Source organism: Macaca mulatta, chromosome 3 (genome assembly GCF_049350105.2).
Source record: "Macaca mulatta isolate MMU2019108-1 chromosome 3, T2T-MMU8v2.0, whole genome shotgun sequence".
In the NCBI taxonomy this organism is placed as follows: domain Eukaryota; kingdom Metazoa; phylum Chordata; class Mammalia; order Primates; family Cercopithecidae; genus Macaca; species Macaca mulatta.
Window position 1 is genome coordinate 109,477,453 of NC_133408.1, and position 25,871 is coordinate 109,503,323.

General features: G+C 36.2%; 1 protein-coding gene across 1 annotated transcript in view; it reads right to left on the bottom strand.

Moving 5' to 3' along the window:
- HDAC9 (histone deacetylase 9) overlaps window positions 1-25,871 on the bottom strand; it is a 914,219-nt gene that overhangs the window by 191,057 nt on the left and 697,291 nt on the right. The window contains exon 19 of the mRNA XM_077998033.1: window positions 14,550-14,657. Coding sequence (XP_077854159.1) covers window positions 14,550-14,657 — 108 coding nt within the window. The remainder of the gene's footprint in view (window positions 1-14,549; window positions 14,658-25,871) is intronic.

Sequence of the window (25,871 nt, forward strand, 5' to 3'; positions counted from 1 at the left end):
AGCATTTGACAAAATTCAGCATCCTTTCGTGATAAAATTTCCCAACAAATTAGGTATACAAGAAATGTATCTCCATATAATGAAGACCATCTAAAAGCACAGCTAATATCATAACATGCATCCTTAGAAGCATAGAACCTTTTCCAACCGTGGTCACAGAGAGACATAATGACAGAAAGGGTTAGAAAAATGACGACATGAGAAGGATTCCATACCATTTTGTTGGTTCTGAGATGTAGAGGTACAAAGAATGGGGAGAGTCCTCTAGGAGCTAAGAGCAGCCTGCAGCTGACAGCTAGCAAGAAAATGGAGACCTAACTCTTAAAACCACAAGGAAAGGAATTCTGCCAACCCCTGAATAAGGAAGGAATGTAGTCCTGTTGACATCTTGATTTGGCCCATTGAGTCCTGTCAAAAGACTTCCAGGACTGAAAAGCATAAATTTGCATTGTTTTAAGCCACTAAATTTGGGGTAATTTGTTACAGCAGCAATAGAAAGTTAATAATACACTGATATATTGAATGGGATGAAATGGAAGCTGGATTATTTTTCTCCAAGCCCTCGTCTTTCTTTAGTTTTTATCTGATGTATTCCGCAGCTTTTCAGGTCACTTTTACTACAGAAATAATCTCATCTTTAGATACTAAAAAGTCCAGTTCAGCCTCGTTGAAAACTTTAATGTCACATTTTATTTGAGGCTTCCCCCACTCCTCAGCTGACCCACAGGATCAGGGACCAGCAGTGGGCAAATGTGATGTGTACATCTGTGTGTGTTGGGGAGTGGAGGCTATATAATTTATAGTATATATTTTTTCCTTCTTACTCCACTTCCTTCCTGCCTACTTTCCAGATCCTACAGCTCCGGAGACTGGGAAGAAGGAAAAATCATAAAGACTTTGGATTAGCAGCGCAAGTTGGTGATCTCTCTGGGTTTTTCAAAGGCCTTCAGTCACAGCAGACATCCAACTGCTGCTCCTTATGAATGGGAACACCCTCAGGTCCACTGTCAGTGACCTGTATCTGCTAAGTTCACTGAGGTGGGTCATGCACTCGCTGGCTGACCTTGCAGGCCTTCATCAGCTCTTTCACATGCCTCCAGTCTTGTTCTACTGGTGGCTTTTCCCTCGCAGGTGACCATTATTGGTGAAATCCTTTCATAATGATTAAAATTGGCTTCTGTCCACTGGCCTGCAGGGGGGAAAATCCTTGCTCCACCAAGAGTTTTTGCATCTGTGCAGCTGCTCACTTCTCTCTCTTGGACCTACTCACATGGGCACGTTCAGCCAGCTCTCCACTTATCTCTTCTCCAGGTGACAAGCCTGAGTATTCCTCCATCTTTATACAAGCTCTCAAACTCCGGACACATATGTCAGGCCTTCTAGTGAATGTCCCATTCCACTCTGGTAACAGTCTAAAGTGAACTTACAAATTCCTAAGCTCAACATGCATCAAGTTAAAGACTGAAAATTACTCCTCCTGTTTGTGGACATGTGTGATTTCCTTACTCTCCTTCCCCTTCTCTCGCACATTTAGTTTAAGTGGGATCAAAGCTTAGGAAGGGAACTGAGCAGGATGGTCAGAATACTTAAATTCCTTTTAAGAATCCTCCATTGGGTCAGGCGCAGCGGCTCATGCCTGTAATCCTAGCACTTTGGGAGGCTGAGGTTGGCAGATCTTTTTGAGCTCAGGAGTTCAAGACCAGCCTGGGCAACATGGCAAAACACCATCTCTTCAAAAAATACAAAAAATTAGCCAGGCGTGGTGGTGGGCGCCTGTACTCCCAGCTACTCAGGAGGCTGAGGCTGGAGAATCACTCGAGCCTGGGAAGCAGAGGTTGCAGTGAGCAGAGATTATGCCACTGCACCCCAGCCTGGGTGACAGAGTGAGACCACGTCTCAATAAAAAAGAAAAGAAAAGAATCTTCCATCAATCACATCTATGTTCTCTAGTCTTTTGTAATATGAATTGGATTAGGTAAGATAATTGCAGTCTTATTTGGCTGTTTTAAGGAATTCACTGAAGCACTATATAGTATACATGGTAAATATTCATTGTCTGCAGTTTAGGACTTGGTCATTATTGGAGTCAACACAAGTATTTCAATGCATACCTTATTTGTTGAGTCATTTTAGGGTAGACAGCAATATAACATTTTAAGAAAGGCCAAATGTGTGGCAAAATGTATATGAAATGCAATACGGTTTTCCTTCTTCACAATCAGCACTTACCACCATCGCTATCCTTATGCCCTATTAGAAATAGACCCTTCATTTTTAATATTATTTACATATGCATACATGTGTGTATGCACCACAGCGTGTTTGTGTGTATGTGTGAGTGTGGACGTGCACATGCATCCCATCATGTAGCTCTTGACTATCTCTCTTACCTCATCTCCTGCAGATCACTCACTTTCAGACACTCAGGTCTTGAAGTTTCTTAAACATGTCAAGACCTGCTTATTTGCCCCACCCTATGAGAGAGCTCCTGTATTTGCTTTTCTTCCTGTGTGGAATATTCTTTCCCCACATATCTACATAATTCTTCCTTTACTTCACTCAGCACAAATCTCTCCTTATCAGTAAAGCCTTTCTGATAAGCTAACAGAGCTAGCCTTCTTGCTCAGTCTTCCTCTAGCTCTCTTTCATCCTTTACTTTTATCCATAACACATTTTCACATGAACTTGTATCATATTCTATTTGTTTATCTCTTTATCATTGTTCTTCATTAGGAACCCTAATTTCCCTATCCGGATCACCATAGTATTTTCAGTATTTATAGTAGTTTCTGGCATATGATAGGTACTTGAATCATTTTTTAAAAATAAATTAATCATTATTGTTGAAATCAGCAAGGTTGCTTGCAGTCTATTGCAAGGGACGTATCACAAAATATCATTGACTGGCTGCATTAAATTTTGATTTTCCTAATATGTAGATATTTTCAACAACTTGACCCAGTAAAATCCACTAAAAATACATGGTAAACAAGATAAAGTATAACAAAGCCAAAAAGAAGACATTAAAAGAAATCCAAGATTAAAAAAAATAGAAAATCTACAAGAAATGATCATCAGACTATCAGCTGATTTTTCCTCATCAAAATTGGAAGCCAGAAAAGCATAGAGGATATTTAAAGTGATGAGAGAAACTGTCAACTTTGAACTGTGTACTTAGCAAAACTGTCTTTCAAGAATGAGGGTAAAAGACATCATAGATAAATACAAACTGAGAAACCGTCAGTAAGGAAAATCCTTAAAAATGTCCTGGAAGAAAGAAAACAATCCCAGAACAGAGGTTTCAGATACAATGATAAATGGTGATAAGAAAAATGGTAAATAGTGAGTAAGTGTAGAGAAACATTGATGGTTAAAACAGTACAATAATGCCTCATCAGTGATATTATTCTTTTACAAATACAACTAAAGTCCTAAGCATGTAAGTTAGGACATGAGTATTGCTTTAAAATATAAAGAAAACATAAAGTTCTTGTATTGTTGGTGGGAAAAAACAGATAGTGAAGTTTAGGATGTGTTATAAACAGGTTAAATTTTTAAAGGTAATTACTGAAATAATAGAAAAAAGGGTGCATTTTCTGAAAAAAGAGAAAATATATACTAATATCTCTATACATATAGAGAAAAAATAAACTAATTCAATTAAAAATAAAGCAAGGGGTGGGTGAAAGTAAGGAGACAAACCCATAATGGAACAAAAAGAAAAAACAAAATAAGATGATAGAGATACGTTTCAGTATATTATAAATCATAATACATATAAGTGAATTAAACTCCCCAATTAAAATACACAGTCATATTAGAAAACAAATCCAGACATGCTATTTATAAGAGATAGACCTAGTATGTAATAAAGAGAAAGTTTGAAAGTAAATGAATCGTAAATGATAAACCAGGAAAATACTAGAAAAGAAAAACAAGCTGTTTTTGCTATATTAATATCATAAATATAATTGAGGATAAAAACATTTACTTAAGATAATTATTAAATATGAATAAAGGATTTATAAGCATATAATAGTCTTAATTTTACTGTACCTAATAGCATAGTTTTTAAATATCTAAAGCAAAAATTAACAGTTTCATAAAGATAAATAAAAAATCTATCATGATATTTGGAAACTTTAACACCACATTTTTAAATAGCCATTATAGAATCCTGCAAACATCCTTCAGCCAAATATGGACTATTTTAACAAAATAATTGATAAGCTTGTGCTAATTGACATATAAGACATTACACTCAATAATATGTGGATACACATTCTATTTAAGCACACAAAGAACATTTAAAAAATAGTAAGAACACTAGTCAATAAAGCGGATCTCATAAACTTCCAAGAACATGATACAGACCAAATTTTATGAATATCTTACATTCAAACTGAGTCAATAACGAAAATTGTGACTAAAACCAATCACACTTTTGGAAATTTAAAAATACACTTTTAATACACTAATGGCTCAAAAAAGGAGATAATGAAAATAAGACATTTTAAAAACCACACTCTTGAGAACTCTTTATAGAAAACAGTATGTAATTCAAATAATACTTAAAGAAAAATTTATAGTTCTAATAAATAGAAAAGACTACAGGTTGGAAAATAATGAGCTAAATAATTTAATAAATTAGTAAAATAAATATATGACCCCCTCCCAAATAAAACAAATAATAAAAATAGAAGAAATTCATAAAATATATGACATCTACAAAGGCCAAAGTTTGCTCTACAGGAATTAGAAAATTGTCAAACTTCTGTCAGAATTGATCAAGAAAAAGAGGAAAAATAAACAGTATGATAATGAAAAGGATATATTGCTAAAGCTCCTGCAAACATTAAAGTGTTAAAAGAGGATATAATGAACAGATTCATATGAGTGATTTTGAAAATTTAGCTCTAATATGTAAATGTCAAGAAAAAACACATTGCCCCTAAATTGACTCAAAAAGAAATACAAATTCCAAATAGTTTCATAATAATGAAATAATTTGAATCAGTAGTTACAAATCTTTCTAAATAACAAGGCTCTATGACTTTAGAGGAAAGTTTTACCAAACATTGAAGAAACAAATTTCCCAATTTTACCAAACTCTTACTCTAAAGTAGAGAAATATAGAGACAGTCTCAAACTCACTTTATGAAGCCCTGATGCTCTAGATTAATGGGTCTTTATAAGAATTAAAGACCAATTTCAGTAATGAACATATATGCAAAAATTCCAAACAAAATATTACTAGCAAACTAAATGTGGAAATGTATAACAATGATAATAAATCATAACCAAGGTAGATTTATCTCAAGAATACAAAATTTTTAATATTTAATTAACTCATCACATTAATAAATTAAATACAATTCATTTGATAATACCAATAGCCACATATAAAACATTTCATACAATGCAAAATCCTTTCACAGGAGAAAGAAAATTCTTAGAAAAGTAGCAATGAAAGGTAATTTCTTCCACAAAATGTAAAATATTTACAATAGCCTGTAGTAAAAATAATATTTAACGTGAAACAGATAATCTAGAAAGACACAAGAATACTCACCATGATCAATTATCTTCAGTATTATACCAGAGATTTTAGCACATGTAATAAGGAAATACAAAATTTAAAATGGTATAATTATTGGAAAAAAAGAAATAAAGCTATCATTATTTGCAGATTATATTAGAAAGAAATCCCAAATGACTTATAGATAAATTACTACTAGTTTTGCAATAATACTGATGTACACTTAGCAAAAAATAAACAGCCTCTTTGTACATCAGTTCAGAGAAAGTAATTCTAATAAGATGCCACTAAAATTCTTTTCAAAAGCATGAATTACCTACATATATATTTTTTCTCTTTGGAGAAATAATAATAATAATAATTATTATTATTTTGAAACAAGGCCTCACTGTGTCTTCCAGGCTGGAATGAGATGGCACAATCTTGGCTCACTGCAGCTTTGACTTCCCGGGCTCAAGCAGTCCTTCTATCTCAGCATCCTGAGTAGCTGGGACAACAGGTACATGCCACCCCACCTGGCTAATTTTTGTATCTTTTGTAGAGACAGCGTTTTGCCATATTGCCCAGGCAGGTCTCAAACTCCTGAGCTCAAGTAATCCACCCACTTCAGCCTCCTTAAGTGCTGGGATTATAGGCACACACCACCATGCCTTGCCCAAGAAGAAATTATAAAACTTGATTAAGAAACTTCAAAGAAAGTATAAATAAATGTAAACATATGCTCAGAAACAAATAGACTCAATCATCTAAAAATGTTAATTCTCGTCAAACTCATCTGTAGACTCAATGCAAAAAAACTGTCACGGAATGTTTCATGCAAAATGACAAGGTAAGTTTAAACTATACATTTAAGAACAAAGAAAATGTCAAGATCTAGTGAGGAAGAATAAGAAAGTGGAAAAATTTATCCTATCAGATAGTCAAGACCTCTTATAAAGTTGAAGTAATGAGTAGTATGTGGTACTGATTCTGAGATAGATGAATGGACTAATGAGGTAAAACAGAGATTGCAGAAACAGGCCCAACTTCATAGGGACACTGGGTATGTGACAACATACCATTACAGATCAGTGGACAAATGATGGTGCTTTAATAAAATGGTGCTGAGAAAATTGATTATCCATATTAAGAAGAATAAAAAAGGTGCAGGATGCAGAAGATAACTTGTATCCATACCTCATAGAATATATAAAAGTGTAATGATTCAAAGACTTAATTGTAAAAATTATACCTTGGAAAAGAAGAAGACTTGAGAATATTTTTTAACTTCATGGTTAGAAAGTGGACATGAAGTCTCAAAACAGAATAGTCATGAAAGAAAATTAAGGAATTGTTCTCTTGGAATAAATAATTTTAAAAAATGAAAACATAAGCCACAACCTGAAAGTAAATATTTTCTACACCTAAACATGACAGAGTATCCAGAACATATTTTAAAATTTCAAAAAATAATTAAGAAATGAACAATTCAATATAAAATTAGGCAATGATATAAATGCATTTTATATTAGAGGACACCTGAATGAAAAAGAATGCTAAATTTCATCAACATCCTGGAAAATACAAATGAACACCATTTATAAATGGCATTTTACACCCAGAAAATTGGAAAACATTGAAAAATTTGAAAATGCCAAATATAGACAAGAATTGAGTGTTTCAAACTCATATGCTGCTGGTGGGGGTTGAAATTGATACAATAACTTCAGTATTTGTTCTCTATATGTTGTCTTTTTTGTTCCTCTATTTATCTATCACTGTCTTCTTTAGAGTTGGATATTCTATAGTGTACTATTTAAATTTATTTGTCATTTATTTTCATATATTTTTGAGGGCTTTTTAACTAGTTTCTCTGTGGATTGCAATTAACGCCTTAACTTTCAACAAGCTAGGTTAGATGCCATTCTAATTTCAAAAGTATCCAAAAACTCTGTATTTTTGTTATATAGCTCCATTTCCAATGCCCTCCTTTGTGCTGTTATTGCCATACAAATTACATCTTTATACTCTGTGGGCATATTAATACAGATTTATAAATAAGTATGGCTTGTGAGTTTGCCTTTTAAAGCAGAGGAGTTACAAATAAAAAACACATTTATATCATGATTTGAATTTACCTATGTACTTACTTTCACTGTTGTATTTTATCTCTTTATGTGAATTCAAGTTACTGTCTTATATCTTTTAATTTCAACCTAGGGACTCCTTTTGGCGTTTCTTATAAGGAAATGAATTTTCTGGAATTCATTGCTACGCTTGCCAGTAATCAATTGTCTTGGTTTTTGCATGTTTGGAAATGTATTAAATTCACCATAATTTTTGAAGGACAGATTTGCTGGACATAGAATACTTGATTGACAGTCTTTTTCTTTCAGCACTTTGATGATGTCATCCCATTGCCTTCTGGCCTACGTGGTTTATGATGAGACATAAGTTGTTGATCTTATTGAGGATTTTTGGAGGTGATAAGTTGCTTCTCTTTTGCTGTTTTGAAGATTTTCTATTCATCATTGGATTTCGATGGTTTCATTATGGTGTGTCTAGGTATGGATCTCTGAGTTTATCCTAGTTGGAGCACACTGAGCTTCATGAATATGTAGATTAATGTTTTTATTGAATTTTGGAAAATTTCAGCTGTAATTTCTTTAAAAATTCTTTCTTCCCCTTTCTCTTTTCTTCTCTGAAACTTGTATGCATATGTTGGTACATTTGATCATGTCCTACAGGCCTTTGAAACTCTGTTCATTTTCTTCATTCTCTTTTCTTCCTAGTCTTCAGACTAGATATCTTCAGGTTTGCTGACATATTCATCGGCCTGCTCACATTTCTATCTACTAAGCCCCTCTAGTAAATTTTTCATTTAAGTTATTGTATTTTTCAAATCCAGAATTTTCTTTGGTTCTTTTATTTTAACAATGTCTGTGTCTTTATTAGTATTCTGTTTATAGAGTCATACATCCTCATACAATCTTTAGACATGGTTTAACTTACTTCTTTAAATTATTAAAAATATCTAGCTTAAAGTTTTGGTCTAGTAAGTCTGACAACTGACCTTACTCAGGGACAGTTATTATTGACTGATTTGTTTTTCCTCTGCTTGGGGCATACTTTCTTGTTTCTTTGCTTGTCTCAAACATTTTTATGGAAAACTGGACATTTTAAACAAAACGGTATGGCAAAACTAGAAATCATATTCTCACCTCTTTCCAGGATTTGTTTTCGTTCCTTTTTGTTATTGTCATTTTCTTAGTGAATTTTCTGAAATAGTTGTGTAAGATCCGTGTTCTACGTTTTATATGCTACTGAATTATTTGCATTGTTAGCTTACTGGTCAGTAAATGATTGGATAAATATATATTTTTTAATACTTAAAACCGGTAGTCCCCCAGCCTTTGCCAAGGGGCTGTGTGTGTGGGCGTGTGTGTGTGTGTGTGTGTGTGTTAGCACACATTTTAAATATTTAGCCAGGCAGCTGACAACTCTACCTGGACCTTCACTTCTTGTTTGAACAGAGCCTCAAAGTCAGCTTTAGATAAGAGCTTAGGGCCTTTTCAGGTCTGTCCTGAGTCGGAACGCAAACCTGAGTATGCACATAGCCCTATCATACATGTGGTTTTCTAGATTCTTAGGAATCTGATGTGGCTTTTCATAGTCCTTATGCACATTTTATTTCTCAGTTTTTTCTTTGATGCTTTTGGCTAATCTATTGTTTGCCCCATTGTTATCCACCACCTCAAGCAGCCATAAAGTTAAGTGATCACCATTAATTTTTCATAACAAATACTTCTAAGAAAAAGGCTTTTCACACTGTATGAAAACCTCATGAGGGCAAATACAGCCTTGCAAGTAAGTTATGCAGGGAAGCACTGGACAGGTTAAATAATAATAATTCTCTAGGATTGAGGCTTTGAAGGAGCTCCAGCTCCATTATCCACTCCCCTATCTCCCCATCAGAGGTTGCCAAGTTACTAGTTTATGCTAAGAATGCAGGCTATTATTTGGTAAGGCTACCATGGACCTAGAAAGGGGAAGATGGAAATATGATGAGTTAAAACACCACAAATCTCTCTGTTCTCACCAAGATTCGGCTGGTTTTTTTTTTTTTTTAAACATGCTTCCTGAGTTGTTGGAAGACTGGTTAATTTTCAGAGTTTCTAAACATTTCATCCTGACACATTTTACCTGTTTTATCTTTGTTTTACGGAGAAAAGAATTTTTGAACGCTTAGACTGACATTTTTCTGATGTCATTGTGGTAAAATGACTTTGTAATTCCACTTGGCATTACCTACTGAAATTTATGCGAGAGTAGCCTAGGAGCTGACTGTTTTACTCTTTGTAATACTGTAGTGAAAGAGCAGCCATGTTCAAGGGTGTTCATATAGCATTATTCAAAAGAGCAAAAACCTGGGAACAACTACAATGTCCTGCAGAAGAATAAATAAATAAATTATGATGCAAAGGGAATATTTTATAGCAATGAAAATGAATTAATCATATATATATCTCCATATGGATAAATCCTCATAATATACTTTTTTGGGGAAACATGCTGAAGAAGATTATATTCAATAAGGTTCCATTTTTATGAAGTAAAAAACATGTTTAAAGCTATTACCAAGACAAAAGGAAATTTTTTTTTTTTTTTTTTTACAGGGTCTTACTCTGTCGCCTAGGCTGGAGTGCAGCGGTGCAATCTCGGCTCACTGTAACCTCTGCCTCCTGGATTCGAGCAATTCTCACGTCTCAGCCTCCCACATAGCTGGGATTACAGGCACCTGCCACCACACCTGTCTAAATATTTGTATTTTTAGTGGGCACGGGTTTTTGCCATGTTGGCCAGGCTGCTCTTGAACTCCAGACCTCAAGTGATCTACCTGCTTCGGCCTCCCAAAGTGCTGGGATTACAGGCATGAACCACTGTGCTGGGCCATAATTTTAAAAAATATAATAGATTAATGACTATCTGGTTTTAAAATATAGGAATGAGATAAGCACTGAGAGAATTTTAATATTGTGAACAAAGTTCAATTCTTAAATTAGATGAGGAGTTCGTGGGTATTTATTTTATTCTAATCTTTTGTTAGGTAAGAATGCAACTTTTTGTCTTTTTGTATGTCTCAAATGTTTTATAATAACAAAAAAGATAAAATGTTGCCTACTTAAAATAGTTTTAGCCCCTTTTTAAAATGTGTATTTGTGCTGTCTGTAAAAGAATGTCCTGATACAGTGGCTGAAAGAAAACAGAGGATTATTAGATTTACATATTTTATTATTTATTAATCTATCTACAGGATCTTGAAAGGTTACTTAATGTCTTTGAGCCAGTATCCTATACTTACTTCAAGGGTACATTGTGAGAATAATAGTAAATTACATGTAAACTGGCTGCCTATAGAAGGCACTCAGTGAGTAGCAGTTATTATTAGCAACATGACATCATAATATACACTCAAACTCATATTCATACAGTATACACTCAAATTCCAGCATCACTCAGATAATCAGGTGTTTAGGATATTTTTGTTTTTGTTTGTTTTGATAAATATGTCCAGAAGCTAAAAGCAATTTTGACTATTTTTATGAAGACATGGTAACATTGTCAAAAGAACATCAAAGTGAATCTTTATATTAAATTTTGGTAAGTATCAATCCTTTTCTATTTATGATTAAAAAATGTTCACCTTTTAGAGTTATTTCTATGTCTTTGACATACTTTCTAAAATGTCCTGTAAAACAATAAAACCATTTTGAGATAATTATTCTTCTAATTATGATTTCCAATATACCAAACATTACAACAATTTCAGAATATTTTTGTTCCTTTGTAATAGAATCTGAGAAATAGCCAATTTGAGTATCTGTAAATTTGAGGAATTCCTTCTTATGTATTTTAAAAAATGTATTGTTTAAAAACTTGGAAAGCCTGAAAGTCCCCATGATTTTCACGGAACTCCACTGAGTATGTCTATGCTGTGCCAAAAAATATACCAATTTGCTGATACAGTTTGCTGCCCATGTTCTATTTAAGCATTAACATGAAACCCACCCCCTGTGCCTGGTTCATTCTTCTAATTCCTTCAGCTCATCAATATCCCCCAGGGGAAGAAAGGAAAGTACCTATCAAAAGTTTGGAGGTTAGCCATGGTCAAGTTCAGCATCAAACAAAATTTCCAAGTCATACAATTTTTTCTTAGGCATTTTCTTTTTTTGTGCACATTTCTTATCTTTTAGGTCCTCATCTTCTTTGAAATCAGAGACCTCCTCTAACTAGCTCTCATCTCTCATTTCCACACTATATCCAGGCCCATCGTATTTGAAATAAAGCTCTTAATTTTATTCTACTTTCCAAGAAAAAATAGTGCAATCTCATACAATGTGGTATTGTAACATGCCAATGTTATTTAATTAAATGTTGATTTACTGGGAGAATGGGATAAAATATGTGAGAAGTGAATGTAGATGCAGAAAAATGAATAACAAAATGCTCAAGTCTTTTCTTTTCACATTTCTTATTACTTACCAGTGTCCTTGAATAAGCGTCCCTATTTTCTTCCAGGTTCTGAATGAATTGAATCCACACACCATGAGTAATAATACTCCTAGCCTGCAGGTATATCAGCCCCATCATATTGGGGTCTGGGACAAGTAGGCACTGGGTAGTTTTTGTGGTTGTTGAATAGGGATCCATAAACATGGCTCTCTACCTCAGTTACACATGTTCTTTACTATGGCTCCAAATCATTTGTGAGTTCTACTTTTCCTCCATGGCATCTCTGTAGGCCTATCCGAATTATTAGCAACCCAGGGCTTCAGTCTCTTGACCTGTCAGCATAGTACCAGTGCCTCTGTTATGATTCCGCCTATCTTGGACTTTTACTTTGGACTTGGCAATCAGAAAGAATTAACCCAGCTGCACAATCTGGAATGTTCATCAAAGCAAATTGAAATTTCAGAATATCTACTGTTTGGGATGCCATAGTATGTATAATTGAGATTCATATCCACTTTTCATTTGCAAATAGCTCAAAATGCCAGTGCTATGGATGACCTTCAGTGTTATCAATTCCACCTAGATGACTGTGCAGAACGAGAAATTGAGCCCCAGAAAAGTTACAGATTTGCCACAAATGACACACTATTTAAGTGGCGGAACCTGGACTAAGATTTCTTGATTCTTAGGCTGGCTCCTCTTTTTTTTTTTTTTTTTTAATTGTTTTCTTTTCTTTTTAAACCATGCTTGTTGATTCCTTAACCAGAGGAAGAGAAGACATTTGTACAAATCCTTGTTCTTAATATAAACACCTGATGTTACTACAGCTGGTGGTCAGCATGCCCATACTATGTGTTGTTGACACATTGTTTGTAACTGGCTATTTTAAATGGATAACTTCTAAACATGGAATAATGTTTTTATTCAACTATCTTCATGCATATATTTGGCCATTCTGCACACAGTGAAGCTAATAATGATGCTTCTGACGACTGAAACATGCGGGTATTCTACTTGAGAAGGTTTCTGAATTATTGCTTAAACTTACACAAACTTAAAACAATTAGAAATTGTGAATGCTAACATAATTATCTTTGTTATCAAAGAGCTGTGCCAGCATAATCTTTAAAGTTATAATATTGTGGCCTGGCTGATTTCTGCTATTTGGATTCTTTTTAAAATAAGATGTTTAAATTTTCTTTTAAAGTGTCAATTTATTGCAGTAGTGCAAATACAACACAAGCACTCAGATAGGAAGAATTTTTCTTCTAGTTCTACTGGGAGACAGCCAAAACCTCTCCACAGGCTGATTCCTTTCCTCTTTTTATTTGCTCATTTTCAAAGGTAAAGACTGAAGAGTAAGCACCACATTAATGACCCCATATATCCCCTGAGATGAGCAATGTCCTGATACTACTTATGTCAAATATATACAGGCACATCTACTTTTTAAATAGAGCCCACCCTATCAAAATTATATTTCCAAAGGCTCTGACTCTTTAAAGAGTTAGAGCAAAGACTTCTTGGACAAACGCTACCTTGTGAAGTGCACATTCCTACTCTACATTTTTAATCGCAACTAGAAGAGTCCCATGTAATTGAATAAAACTTCATTAGACATAAAGAAAAGTAATCCTAATTACATTTTATCTTGGATTAACAAAACTCACAGTGCATATGTTTTTGGTCGTAATATATTTCCCTAAGCCCCACAATTGCTAAAAATACTGAATCAATCACCACCCAGATTGCGTCATGAAGTGTGTGAACTAGTGCATTAAAAGACCATGTTAGCACCAACAAAGTTTATTGGGGTAACTGTATTCAAGACGCACATGGCATACCTTTAAATAGTACTGTTAAAATACCAAATAAAATGTCAACGTCTGTCAGGTCTCTGGCTTTTATAAATTGTTTAGACTGGGAAACGCTGGGGTTTTGACATTGTTCTTTTCATATGATGTAGAAAAGAAGAGACCATAAAAAGAAAAGAACAATAAAGCATAGCTCATTTTTTAAGTTCTTTCATGGAAAAACACACTCTGGATCATTACCCTTCTAATCAACAATTTCCTTCTTCCTCCCAATCCTTCTCGTCTGGTATTTACCTTTCTCTGCCTCCCTCTCTCTGGGTGGTATTCTGAGCTTATACACACTACTCAGTAATCATATTTTTTAAATCACTTCAAAAGAGAATCCCAGGATGGCATGACAGATATGTATATACGAAGGGTATTTTTAACCTGAACCATAGCTTTACTTATGATCTCTATGCTCTTAAATGCACACCGGTGGGCCCTGACTGCAGCGTTCTCAGAAAGAAGGAGGCCCTGTGAGCAGGATGAGCTACTCCCTGCCTGCAGACGAGTTATTATCACACCTTGCTGGCCATCTCTGCCCTCTTCCTTCTGCCCTTCCTTTTATTACCACACCACACTCCCCACAATTCCCATACAACAACATCTCTGTTTCAGCTTCTCCTCTGGATTTCCCACACTTAATGCAACCCAGACCTCACCTTCAGCTCTCCTGAGGCCACTTTGGAAGCCAGCTCGATGACACAGCCAACAGCCATGCGTGCAGCACCGGACGAGTGCAGCTCATTCCAAATGGTGTCACTGTCCACCTGAGCAAACAGTCAGCAGAGTCCGAAGACAGAAGAAGAAAGCGAAAGAGAAGGAAGAGATGAAAGGGGGAAAGAGGGGAAGAGGTCGTGGGGGAAGAGGGACAGAGAGAGAAAGCAAATCTGTGAGGAAGGGCTGGCAGGGTAACAGCGTATGTACAATAACATTTGTCTTCCGTCTTGGCCAGCTGAAAAGGCCTTCTGGACATGGCTTTGCTTATACTTTTTCTCTACACTGACTTCTCCAATGGAAACACATTCCTGCCATGCCTCACTGCCATTCCCTGTTTAGATTTCTCATTACAAACAGCATTACATAGGCCGGATCTGGCTTAGTTACAGGCCTGCTAGAAACCAGGCCCCAGCAGTAGATAGAGTAAAAACGAAGAGCACTTAGTTATACATAAAAATCGAATTTGCAAGTGCTAGAGGGGGAAAATTCAAATGCCCTTCTGACTGCAGGTTTACAGGGAGCCAAAGACAATTATTAGGCAGGTAGCAGCAGCAGTCAGGGAGTAGAAAGTAGCAACCACAAGTCAGGTTCTCCAACTAAATGGAAGGAGTGTGTGGTCCTCACACTTAAAACATTAATAGAAAATTGCAAGGAAAGATTTGATGTTCAAAGTATAAGCTTAAGATTTCTAACTTTCAGTACAATTCGTCAGCTTGTTTCAGTTCAAACTGGTATTGTTAAAATTGGATAGGCTAGTAAAATACATGGCTGCTTATCTACTAGAGAACATTATTATCAAAACAAAGCATGTACCAATATTCTGGATTTCCCTTTATAAAATGCTGTTTACCCTTTTTCATGCATGCAATGAAAACATGTAATAATGTATACATGAAAAGAACAACAATAGTGGTTTATAATGATCATATATGTGATATTTTTTAATGTATAAAATACTTCATAACATAAAAAAAAAATAGTATCTGATGGGAGAAGTCTCTAATTTTAGGACCATAAATTACTTGAAACACCAGGAAATAGAATACAAAGTTTGTGATGTAAATAGCAAGACTTCCCAAATGGATCAAAAGGGAGAAATTCTGCATAAAACAAAGCTTTTTTTTTTAATAATAGAGAATTAAATGCAAGAGGCCTAATCACATGGAACAAATACGATGAATAATAACAACACATATTCACAGTGTACTAAGCAGTTTTCTAAGAATTTTCACATGCCTTTTTCTCATGAGGTTCTTACAGACTTAAATACTATCAAGAACAATGAATACATAAAAAAAATGAGAACAGTAAATAAGTGCATACATAAAAAAGAAAATTAAGATCCTATAAATAGCAGTATAGTAGTGAAGTTTCTGGAATCAAACTGGTGGGGTAAAATCATGGCTTCATCATTAAAACCTGAGTGATGTTGGGGAATTAATTAATTAATGGATCTTTGCCTTGGTTCCTTTATCTGTGAAAATACCAACTTTTTAAAGTACCATCTGCATACAATTGTAGTGAGGATTAAATGAGTAAGTGGTAAGCAAAAGCTAGCTACCACCATTTCAGCTACTGTTATACCTGTTTCGTAAAGCCTGGCACATAGTAGAGGCCTACGTGTTGACTGAATGGGTACACTGTGGCTTAGAGAGGCTACTCTGAAGACCACAGGACCCTCACACAGAACTCTGACCCTGTCAGCACATGCCTTTCCATCACCCTCCTGAAGAAACCCATGCTTTCTAGGAGGCAGCATCCCCTATCATAGTCAATACCATCATGGTCTACACTATCAGCTAAAGAGTGAAGGAATCATTCAAATGGACACTGAGACCTAATCATTTGCCCTCTAAATTGAAAGTTTTATTATTTTACTGAACCAATATAAATAAGTAGTTGTTTAAGCTTTGTGTAGATATATTCTTAAGGAAGATGACTGCACAAATTGAAAAATAAAAATCATTATTTACCATGTATTATATAGGTTTTAGTCAGCTTTCCCGCCATTACAGAACTACTAGTACCAAAGAAAAGCCTGCATTAATCAGAATTTAAATTACTGGGGAAGCAAGCAAAAAAATAAAATAAATACATTCCAAAAGACTTATTCAGTGACTCAAGAACCATGTAAAATTCCTAACCCCTTTTTACTCAACTTTGGAGTACATCATAAGCTTTGTTTCTTTCTTCATTTCTTAAAGCAGTAGCAAAATTTCCTTCCAAAAAATTATAAATACTGAACTTGATTAGAAAAACCTTCCAGCAGCAGAGACCACTGTCTCTTTGACCATACTAAAGGGCATTAGGTAGCCACAAATACCTTTGATATCCATATGCCTGTCCATACCTTTCTATCTGCCTAAGATGTTTGTGACTTTAATTTTGGTGTCCAAACTTCTACTAATAATGGTCATTTCGTTTTAATTCAGTTAACATTCGTTGAGTACCTACTGTGAGTTGCAGGCGGGGGTTACTTTTATAATAAAGCTACGTTTACTGATCATAAAGTATGTTGAGCACATAGGTGGATGATGGATATTTTGACTCATAACCAATGTTTAGGCTTATCCCTAAAGAAGCTCTCTTTAGGAATCTATGGGATTTACCATCCATTAATTTACTTATATTGAAACAAAAACAATATTTATCTCAATACCACTTCAACTGATGTTTTGCTTACATTTAGTTTATAACTAAATGGTAATGGTCAAGTTTTGTGGTTATAATATGTTCATAAATGGGTAATTGTACTTAATTCTGAATTTACAAACAGGTTTGTTTTTGTCGGTTCAGGCTGCCATAACAAAATACCATGGGCTGGGTAGCTTAAACAAAAGAAATTTTGTTTCTCACAATTCAGGAGGCTTTGAAGTTCAAGATCAAGGTGCCAACCCATTTGGTGACTGGTGAGGACTCTCTCTTGGCTTGCAGATGGCCACGTTTCTGCTACATCCTCACATGGCCTTTCCTTGTACTAAAGTTCCCTCCATTTAAGGATATCAATCCTATTGGATTAGCACACACCACCCTTATGACCTAATTTAATCAATTTAATCTTAATTACTTTCTAAAGTTAGTCAAATATAATTAGATTAGTGATTTGAGCTTCAGTACATAAATGTTGAGGGCACACTCTTCAGCTCATAGTAAGATTAAATCACAAAAGCTTGTTCATAAGTCAAATTACAAGCATACTTTCTTAAGGCATGATGTTCCAAATGGGGTTCAGGGCCAAATTAGCTGCCAAAAGCTAACCACAGTATTTTCCATGTTACAGTTTCATTAAAACTTCAGTGATAAAACAGGATGCATAACTTACGAATTCTGCTATAATCTGTGTCACTAGAAGAACGTCCATATCCACTTTCCAACATTCCCAATGGCAAAAAGTATTTTTCCTCCCTCTACATCCCTCTCATTGGTTGGCAATCTCTCCAACCAATTTCCCTATATTAGTGATAGCATCAGGAGGGCCACTTCCTTAAGAGAGCTCTGATTTTAACTGCTGAAGAACATCTTGACAGTAGGAAAAAACTCTGGGTAAGAGAAGACAGTTGAATTCATAGACTGATAGTGGTTCCTGGCATAGAATAAGATATTTTGGAGCTGGGGGGGAAGAAAAAAGGGAAAGAAGGATTTGCTTGGAATGGATACAGATATGCAGGATTAAGGGGCTGGAATGGCAATGCAATAATGATGAAAGTAGAGACCAGAAGGGTTTGGAACTATAAGAAGACAGGTACCCTCACATTTGGAAGTTGAAGGACAGTGGCATAGAGTTGGCTCTGGAAATGGAAAAATAATGCAAGACATAATAGATGAGGCTGGAAAAGAAAGGAATGACAGTGGAGCAGGGAGCCACCCTGAGCACAGTGGCCCACTACTAAGGGCTTGCTAAAGTTGAGAAGACATGCAAGGCACTTGGACACAGGAAGGGGAGCATCACACACTGGGTCCTATTTTGGGGAGGGAGGGGGGAGGGATAGCATTAGGAGATATACCTAATGTAAATGATGAGTTAATGGGTGCAGCACACCAACATGGCACATGTATACATATGTAACAAACTTGCACGTTGTGCACATGTACCCTAGAACTTAAATTATAATAAAAAAAATAGAACTACTATATTCTGAAAAAATATGCTTTGCCATTTTTCTTTCCATGCACATAAATTCCCCTTTGTCTCTCCAACAACTTATACTTTTTCCCAGTGAGAGAGAGATAGGGAGAAAGAGAGAGAGAGAGACTTTCTGTGTGTGTGTGTGCGTGTGTGTGTGTGTGTGTGTGTGCACGCATTAAGGAGTAATAGTACATGAGCTGAAAGGGAGATTACGATGGATATAGAAGAAAGGTAAAGAAAATGATGATCAAAATAGAATTTTGCTTCAATATACATAAAAATACAGATTTTGTGGTGAGGATGATATTTTCCCAAATTCCTTTTCACATCAAGAACTGAACCTGGCTGTCTTGGATCATGGTTCTGTGTTAGTGACAGTATCAAAAGAATATGATTATTTCTTCTCTGAATGATTCCGAGTAGAGACCCCTTCTACCTGTGACAACCAGGCATGCTTGTTGATTAGGGAAGATATAGAATGCATTGAGTGGAAGGAAAATCCCAAATCCACCTCTTCTGGTCCTGAGAGAATGGAGAAAGCTGGACTCAAGAGGTGCGGCAGAAACAAGGAACACAGAAAGCAACATGTGAGCAAACGAGAGAAAAATGTTTCAGGTAAGTCGACAAAATAGTCAGTGAGCCTTCACTTTGGTTGATATTTGGGTCTTTTTTTTTTTTTTTTTTCCAGACAGAGTCTCGCTCTGTCATCCAGGCTGGAGTGCAGTAGCTCGATCTTGGCTCACTGCAACCTCTGCTTCCTGAGTTCAAGCCATTCTTCCACTTCAGCCTCCCAAGTAGACGGGATTTCAGGCACCCGCCACCACACCAAACTAATTTTTGTATTTTTAGTAGATATGGGGTTTCACCATGTTGGCCAGGCTAGTCTTGAACTCCTGACCTCAGGTGATCCGTCCGCCTCAGCCTCCCAAAGTGCTGGGATTACAGGTGTGAACCGCCATGTTCAGTCAATATTTGGGACTTTTTGAAGTTATTTCTACACTAAACTGTGGGCACCATACAATAAAGTCTGCAGAGTGGTGTGAAAAACTAACGGAATATTAGACTACAGCATTCCTGAGATGCTCTCGCTTCCTGTGTAGTGCAGCTGGAAGCCTCAAGTTCTCACCATCCTCCAAGGGGTACGACGTGGGACAGCCCGTGAAATGGTTTAACTATGGGTAGGGCCAAATGGAATCCACAGAGGGGTTCAGGGGAACCCCAGTACCAATGTGAGCCAAAAGGGGGCTACTGGAGCCCGGGAGCCCTGCCAAGCTCCAGCTGGCAGAGAAATCAGTAATCAGAGTTAATCTGCTGCCGACCTCAGCTTCAAATTCTGGGAGATCAGGAATAGTCGGTGCAGAGAGGTTGCCATGGAACCCTGAGTGTTCAGAGGACAGCATGAGGATCCAGGTACCCCTTCAGGTCTCCGTCCCTCCCTCAGGTGCCCAAATACCATCTTCAAAGAGGAATCTGAGAGGCTAAGCAATTACCTAAAGATATTAAGTCCAATAATAAGGTGATCTTGAACAGACACTATTTCTAAACTGAAAGGAAGTTATCAAACTGGAAGAGGCTGATATATTATCAATTGTGGAGAGAATCACTATAATTGGGGAAAAAAATAACATATTTATCACACAATTGAGGGAGCATGGGAAATATTGTGTCCCATTTATTTCCAAGGTCAGGAATTTATTTTGCCACATGGCAGGGGGCAAAATCTAGCCAGGATTCTGGGCAGAAGTCTCTAAGGATATGCTGTACACATGGGCTAGTGAGGTTTAAATTGTATTTTACAGTATGGCAATACCTAAAGATTCCTACCTTCAGATTCCTCTGGAATCTGTACGAAGCCTTGCTTTATGTGCCATTCTAAAAAACGGTATGCTTTTAACTTTCAAATGTTTCAATGATGTAACTAATGTACAAAGCATGAAGGGAGCTTTAGTAGTCTGCTGAGAAATAGGTCCACAGAGGCCTTGTTTTATTGCCAGAATTAAAATCTATCAGTCTTGAAATAGGCGTCCCAAAGTTCGACTCACTTTATAAATATGTAGGAGGGTCTGGACCTAACATACATCCAAAACTGGGGTTGAGAAGTGTAAGTGAAGCTCTTCCACAAAATGTCTTTCTGTGTGAAGAAATAAACACACTCGGTGAGATAGGGCAGAATCCCGCTTTGGGGTGAGAGTCACAGGAGCTTGGCCCGTAAGAAAGATTTAGTTATCAGAGGAGGAGGCACAATCTGAAGTAGCACAGAGTCTGTTACTGAGATTCTCTCCCAACCCACACTCCCAGAGTCCTGTATGTTTAATAGGGTAGAAAGGGGTTGAGAGACACAGAAGATTGTTAGTAATAAAATAGGCAAAACATTTTAAACCCTCTAAAAATATGAGAATTAAGTAGAACATTTTTGTATCAATTTTAAAGATTATGATCTTAAAAGAGGGAAGGAAGCACATTTTCTGTTTCTCTATAAACCTCAGAGAATCCTGAGCACTTGGCAATGTGAAGACCCCAGAATATCGGTAATGTGCATCAGCAGGGGCCAGCAGAACTCACTGGTAACAAAGAAAGAAAAGAGAAGGAAGGAGGGAGGGAAGGAAGGAAGGGAGGGAGGGAGGGAATAAAAGTAAGAAATTAAAAAAAGGAAGGAAAGAAAGAAAGCCAGACTCAAGAGGTGCGACAGAAACAGAGGACACAGAAAGTGATATGTGAGTAAAAAGAAAACGAAGGAGGGAGGAAGGGAGGAAAGAAGAAGGGAAGGAAGAAAAGGAAGGAAGGAAGCAAGAAAGCAACCAAGAAAGAAAACCATACCCAAGAGGGGTGACAGAAACAGGGGACACAGAAAGTGTATGTGAGCAAAAAGTACATGAGAGAGAGGAAGGAAGGAAGGAAGGAAGGAAGGGAGGAAGGAAGGGAGGGAGGGAGGGAGGAAGGAAGGAAGGAAGGAAGGAAGGAAGGGAGGGAGGGAGGGAGGGAGGGAGGAAGGAAGGAAGGAAGGAAGGAAGGAAGGAAGGAAGGAAGGAAGGAAGGAAGGAAGGAAGGGGCGATGGGAAAAACATCTTGCATTCAGAAGCACATGGTACTATTCACATTAGGCATTACCTAGGCTCCTAAAATAATTAGGAAGATGCGCTCTCTGTGGAGGCATGGAGGAATTGCAAGAGGTTAAAGAGTTGGGCCGGTAAAGCCCTAGTTATACATCTATTTATGAAAACTTAGCTACTACATAATGCTGTTCACATTTAAAAGAAGAATAACATGTTGCAATCTCTCTTACTAGTGGTGATCCAGAATAAGGGATAAAAAGGATGCGTGCTGAGTTAAACATAACTTAGGAAGCATGAACAGCAGAAACATGATCTTATTTACTCAGTCATAGCAGAATGCAATTCAGAAAATATACAGAGAAAGTAATTGAAAACTAAAATTTAACAGTCCACGTTTTCAGTTTTATTGTATATTTCCCTACTCTATAAGGTTATTTTCTTTTTATTTAGAAATAATAATGACAATAACAATAATATTATCATCTAGCAATTATTGAGTATTTACTAAGATCCAGGCACCATGCAAAGCTTTTGCCCATAGTAACTAATACAATTCTTACAGTGACCATTGATGTAGATGCTATTATTAAGCAGTTTTATATATGAATTTCAGAGGCAATTCAGCTAGAAATTAGAGAAGGTAGAAAAAGAACTGAGAAAAGTGTGAGCTGTTTACCCACAGTAATTTTTATGCTAGTAAAATCAAAATCCAAAAAGTAAAATAAATAATAAAATGATATTTTGAAAAACAGATTCTAATTGTATATGTATAAAGAGTTTTTAATTAAATAAATTATCTAAGACCTGCAAGAACATTTTTTCTTTCAAGGTATTGAAACCCTACCCTGTTAAAAGTGCTAAAATATTTTTTAAAATCAAATGTTTCAAGTGGTACCTGGAATAGTTGAGCTTTTCTTGAGTGTTGTGATTTGTTTGCTATTATGCTAGAGCAGTAATTCTCAGTGAAAGTGATTTTGCATCTAAGAGGTCGTTTGGCGCTTTCTGGAGACATTTTTTGTTGTCATGACTGAGTAAGAGAGATGCGCTACTGGCTTCTAGTGCACAGAAGCCAGGAATGCCACTACGCATCCTACGATGCATGTTTTTTATTTGGTATATAACCAAAAATAACTTTAATCAATGTCTTTTCCCTGAATCTGTCCAAATAATTCTGTCTACTGAACAGAATCAATGCTGTTATATATTTAGTTTTAAACATTATTCTGCCCTTGGTTTCTTAAGTGTCACAAATGTTAGTAACAGAACCAGGAAAAACTCTTCATAGTTTTTCCCATTCCTTTGCTTCATTCTCACCTTACCACTCCTTAATACACCAAAGGAAAGGACTGCAATTTTATTTAATGATTCCAAAAAAAGATAATTATATAATATCATTGGCAAAATAAAGAGTCAAGGAACATCATATAATTTATGAGTCTATACAAAACACACACATACACACACACACACACACACACAAGAAATTGCTACCTATTAAAAGCCAAGTTTTTGAGAAACCGTTGTTCATGAGAATGTTGGGTTCATCCTACACACGTGGCAGGCTGGGGTACATGGAAAGCCTGCTGCCTTTGAGTGGCCATGATTCATTCTGTTAAGTGAAAAATATGTGGGCACTGATTCTGAGTAAGCCACCCTTTTAATTGTTCACTGTCTTTGAAACAGATTCTGAGCAGCTGAGAGATGGGTATAACATTTCAAAACCATTGTTTACACCATTTCTTTATTCCACTGTGAGTTAAGAACATAAATTAAAATGATAAAAATCCATGACCAACTCAGGATTTTGCAAGAATATCAAGATGCTTCCTGAGTGTCCTCTTATCCAGAAGGCTCTGTGCTTCTGCCAACCTCTGGGGCAAGCACCTAGTGGCCTTCAGTTTTCCTTTGTCCTTTTATTGTTCACACGGAGAGCAATAACAGCAACATTCTCTTTTAAAATGCCTTCTTGGATTTGAATCAGGAATAATTTAAATGTTTACTAGGTTGTAAAAAACAAAAAAAATTCTTGAGCTGGCTTTTGGTGGTGTGTGCCTACAGGCCCAGCTACTCAGAAAGCTGAGGTGGGAGGATCACTTGAGCCCAGAAGTTTGAGGCCAGTCTGGGTAACACAGTGAGACATGAAAGCAAAGAAAGAAAAAAGAAAAGGAAAAAAAAAAAAAGGGAAAAGAAAAGGGAAAGGAGAGGAGAGGACAGGATTACAGGATTTCCTTGGTGTTAAAGGGATTAATTGTCTTATACATATTGGGATCAAGTAGTATCCATGAGTCCACAGACAGGGACAAAGAACCAAAAAAAAAAAAAAAAAAAAAAATACTTGGAAAGACTCAAATACACAAGGGGTACAGATTAGGGCTAAAGAAGTAGCCATGTGTTCAAATGACTCCAGAAGCCACAATGGCGGCATAGACATAATGTCAGGTAACTGGGGATGAGGGACCGGCTCTCTGGTTGGAGCTACGGTTGACTGGAGTGTTTGTGTCCCAGCTAAAAGGTGGCTACGCAGTTCCAAACAATTTTTTTCTTAAGGAAATGATAGCATGATATTTATTAGTAGCCCTAAATATTGTATACTTAGATGCAATTTTTCTATCTTAAATATTGACAATAATTCATTTAAAAACTCCCAGTCAGGCTAAGAGAAATCTATGTATGTATTGAATATGGCTTCTAACCTGGCAGTGCATAACTTCTGCTACCCAGGGTGATTTATTTTTACACAGAGTTTGAAAATCCTAAAGCGGGAAAGGCAAAAAAAAAAAACAAAAAAAAAACCAGTCTCAGCAGAACTAGTTCAGTTGATTCCTTGTGTGGTAACCATCAAAGCTTAATTCAAGGAGGTTTCTCAGGGCAGTGCCCTGGGAGAGTAGAAGTCCTCTAACTCTTACAGAGGTGTGTTACTGAAGGATTCCAGCCTGCGCCTGAGGACAAGGCCAGACATGATCTGTTGAATCTAATAAAAAATAACTGGGGTTTTTATGTTCTATGTCTTTTGTATCTCACTTTTAGTAATTTGCGTTTATTGCATCTTGTAAAAGTATTTCTTCACAACAGATAGGAAATGAAATGTAAGTAAACAAAACCTTGCCCCTTACCAAATAATAATTTGAGAAGCATTAACTTCATAGAGAAATGATTTTCTTTGCAAACTGTTTAAAGAAAGAGTTCTATTTGGATAAAAGGATAGAAAGAAAAGGTGAAGCCAGAAGTGAAATTATAAATGTTTTAGGAATTTTTTTAATAAGTTACACCTATCAAGATAAATTATACCAAGAAAGAATGACTGCCAATAATTTGCCTGAGTTGTACACCAAAATTTGGTACCTATAGACTGGTATAACCTCAGGATTTGGAGAAATTGTTAGGCTTTAAATATACTTTTAAACGGAGATTAAATATACTTTTAAACGGAGATTATTTTGGACAAATCCTCCTCTACTTTATCCCATTCTTTTAGGTGGTAGCATAAGCAAGGACATCATCGACATTTAGTGCATTAACACCTTATCTATTTTGTTGCCTTAGCGTTGGAGACCTTGTAAACCAGCAGTTCCACTTGCAAACTATTCAAACATGGGCAAGTTCATTCACTGATCCAAGACCTAAAAAAAATGGAGATAATACTCCTTCCTCATAGGATTATTGTTAGCATTCAATTAGTCAATACATATAAAGTGCTTAACACAGCACAAGACAATGCTGGAAACAGTAAGCTCTCAGACAATGGTAACTTAAAAAAAAAAAAAATCCCCGCATTTTGTTTCTAACATTACTTTCTATTTAGCAGCACATCAAAGGACAAAAATCATCTGTGATAATGCTGGAAGCCAGGAACTACCTCCAATCAGAAAGCTACATGTTTTCTAGCCACATATGGATCTAGTTCAACTGTAGTTTCCTGAATGAATGTGGGTCTTTGCAGGCTTTTCCAAGCACATCAAGCATAGCTCAATCATTGGAACCTGAAACAAAGCTAATGCTCTGAAAAGCCGCACATGATAGAAATTAAGCTACCTGTCCTGAAAGTGGATGTGAAGGTATTTCAAATGGGAAGGGAATGACTTAGA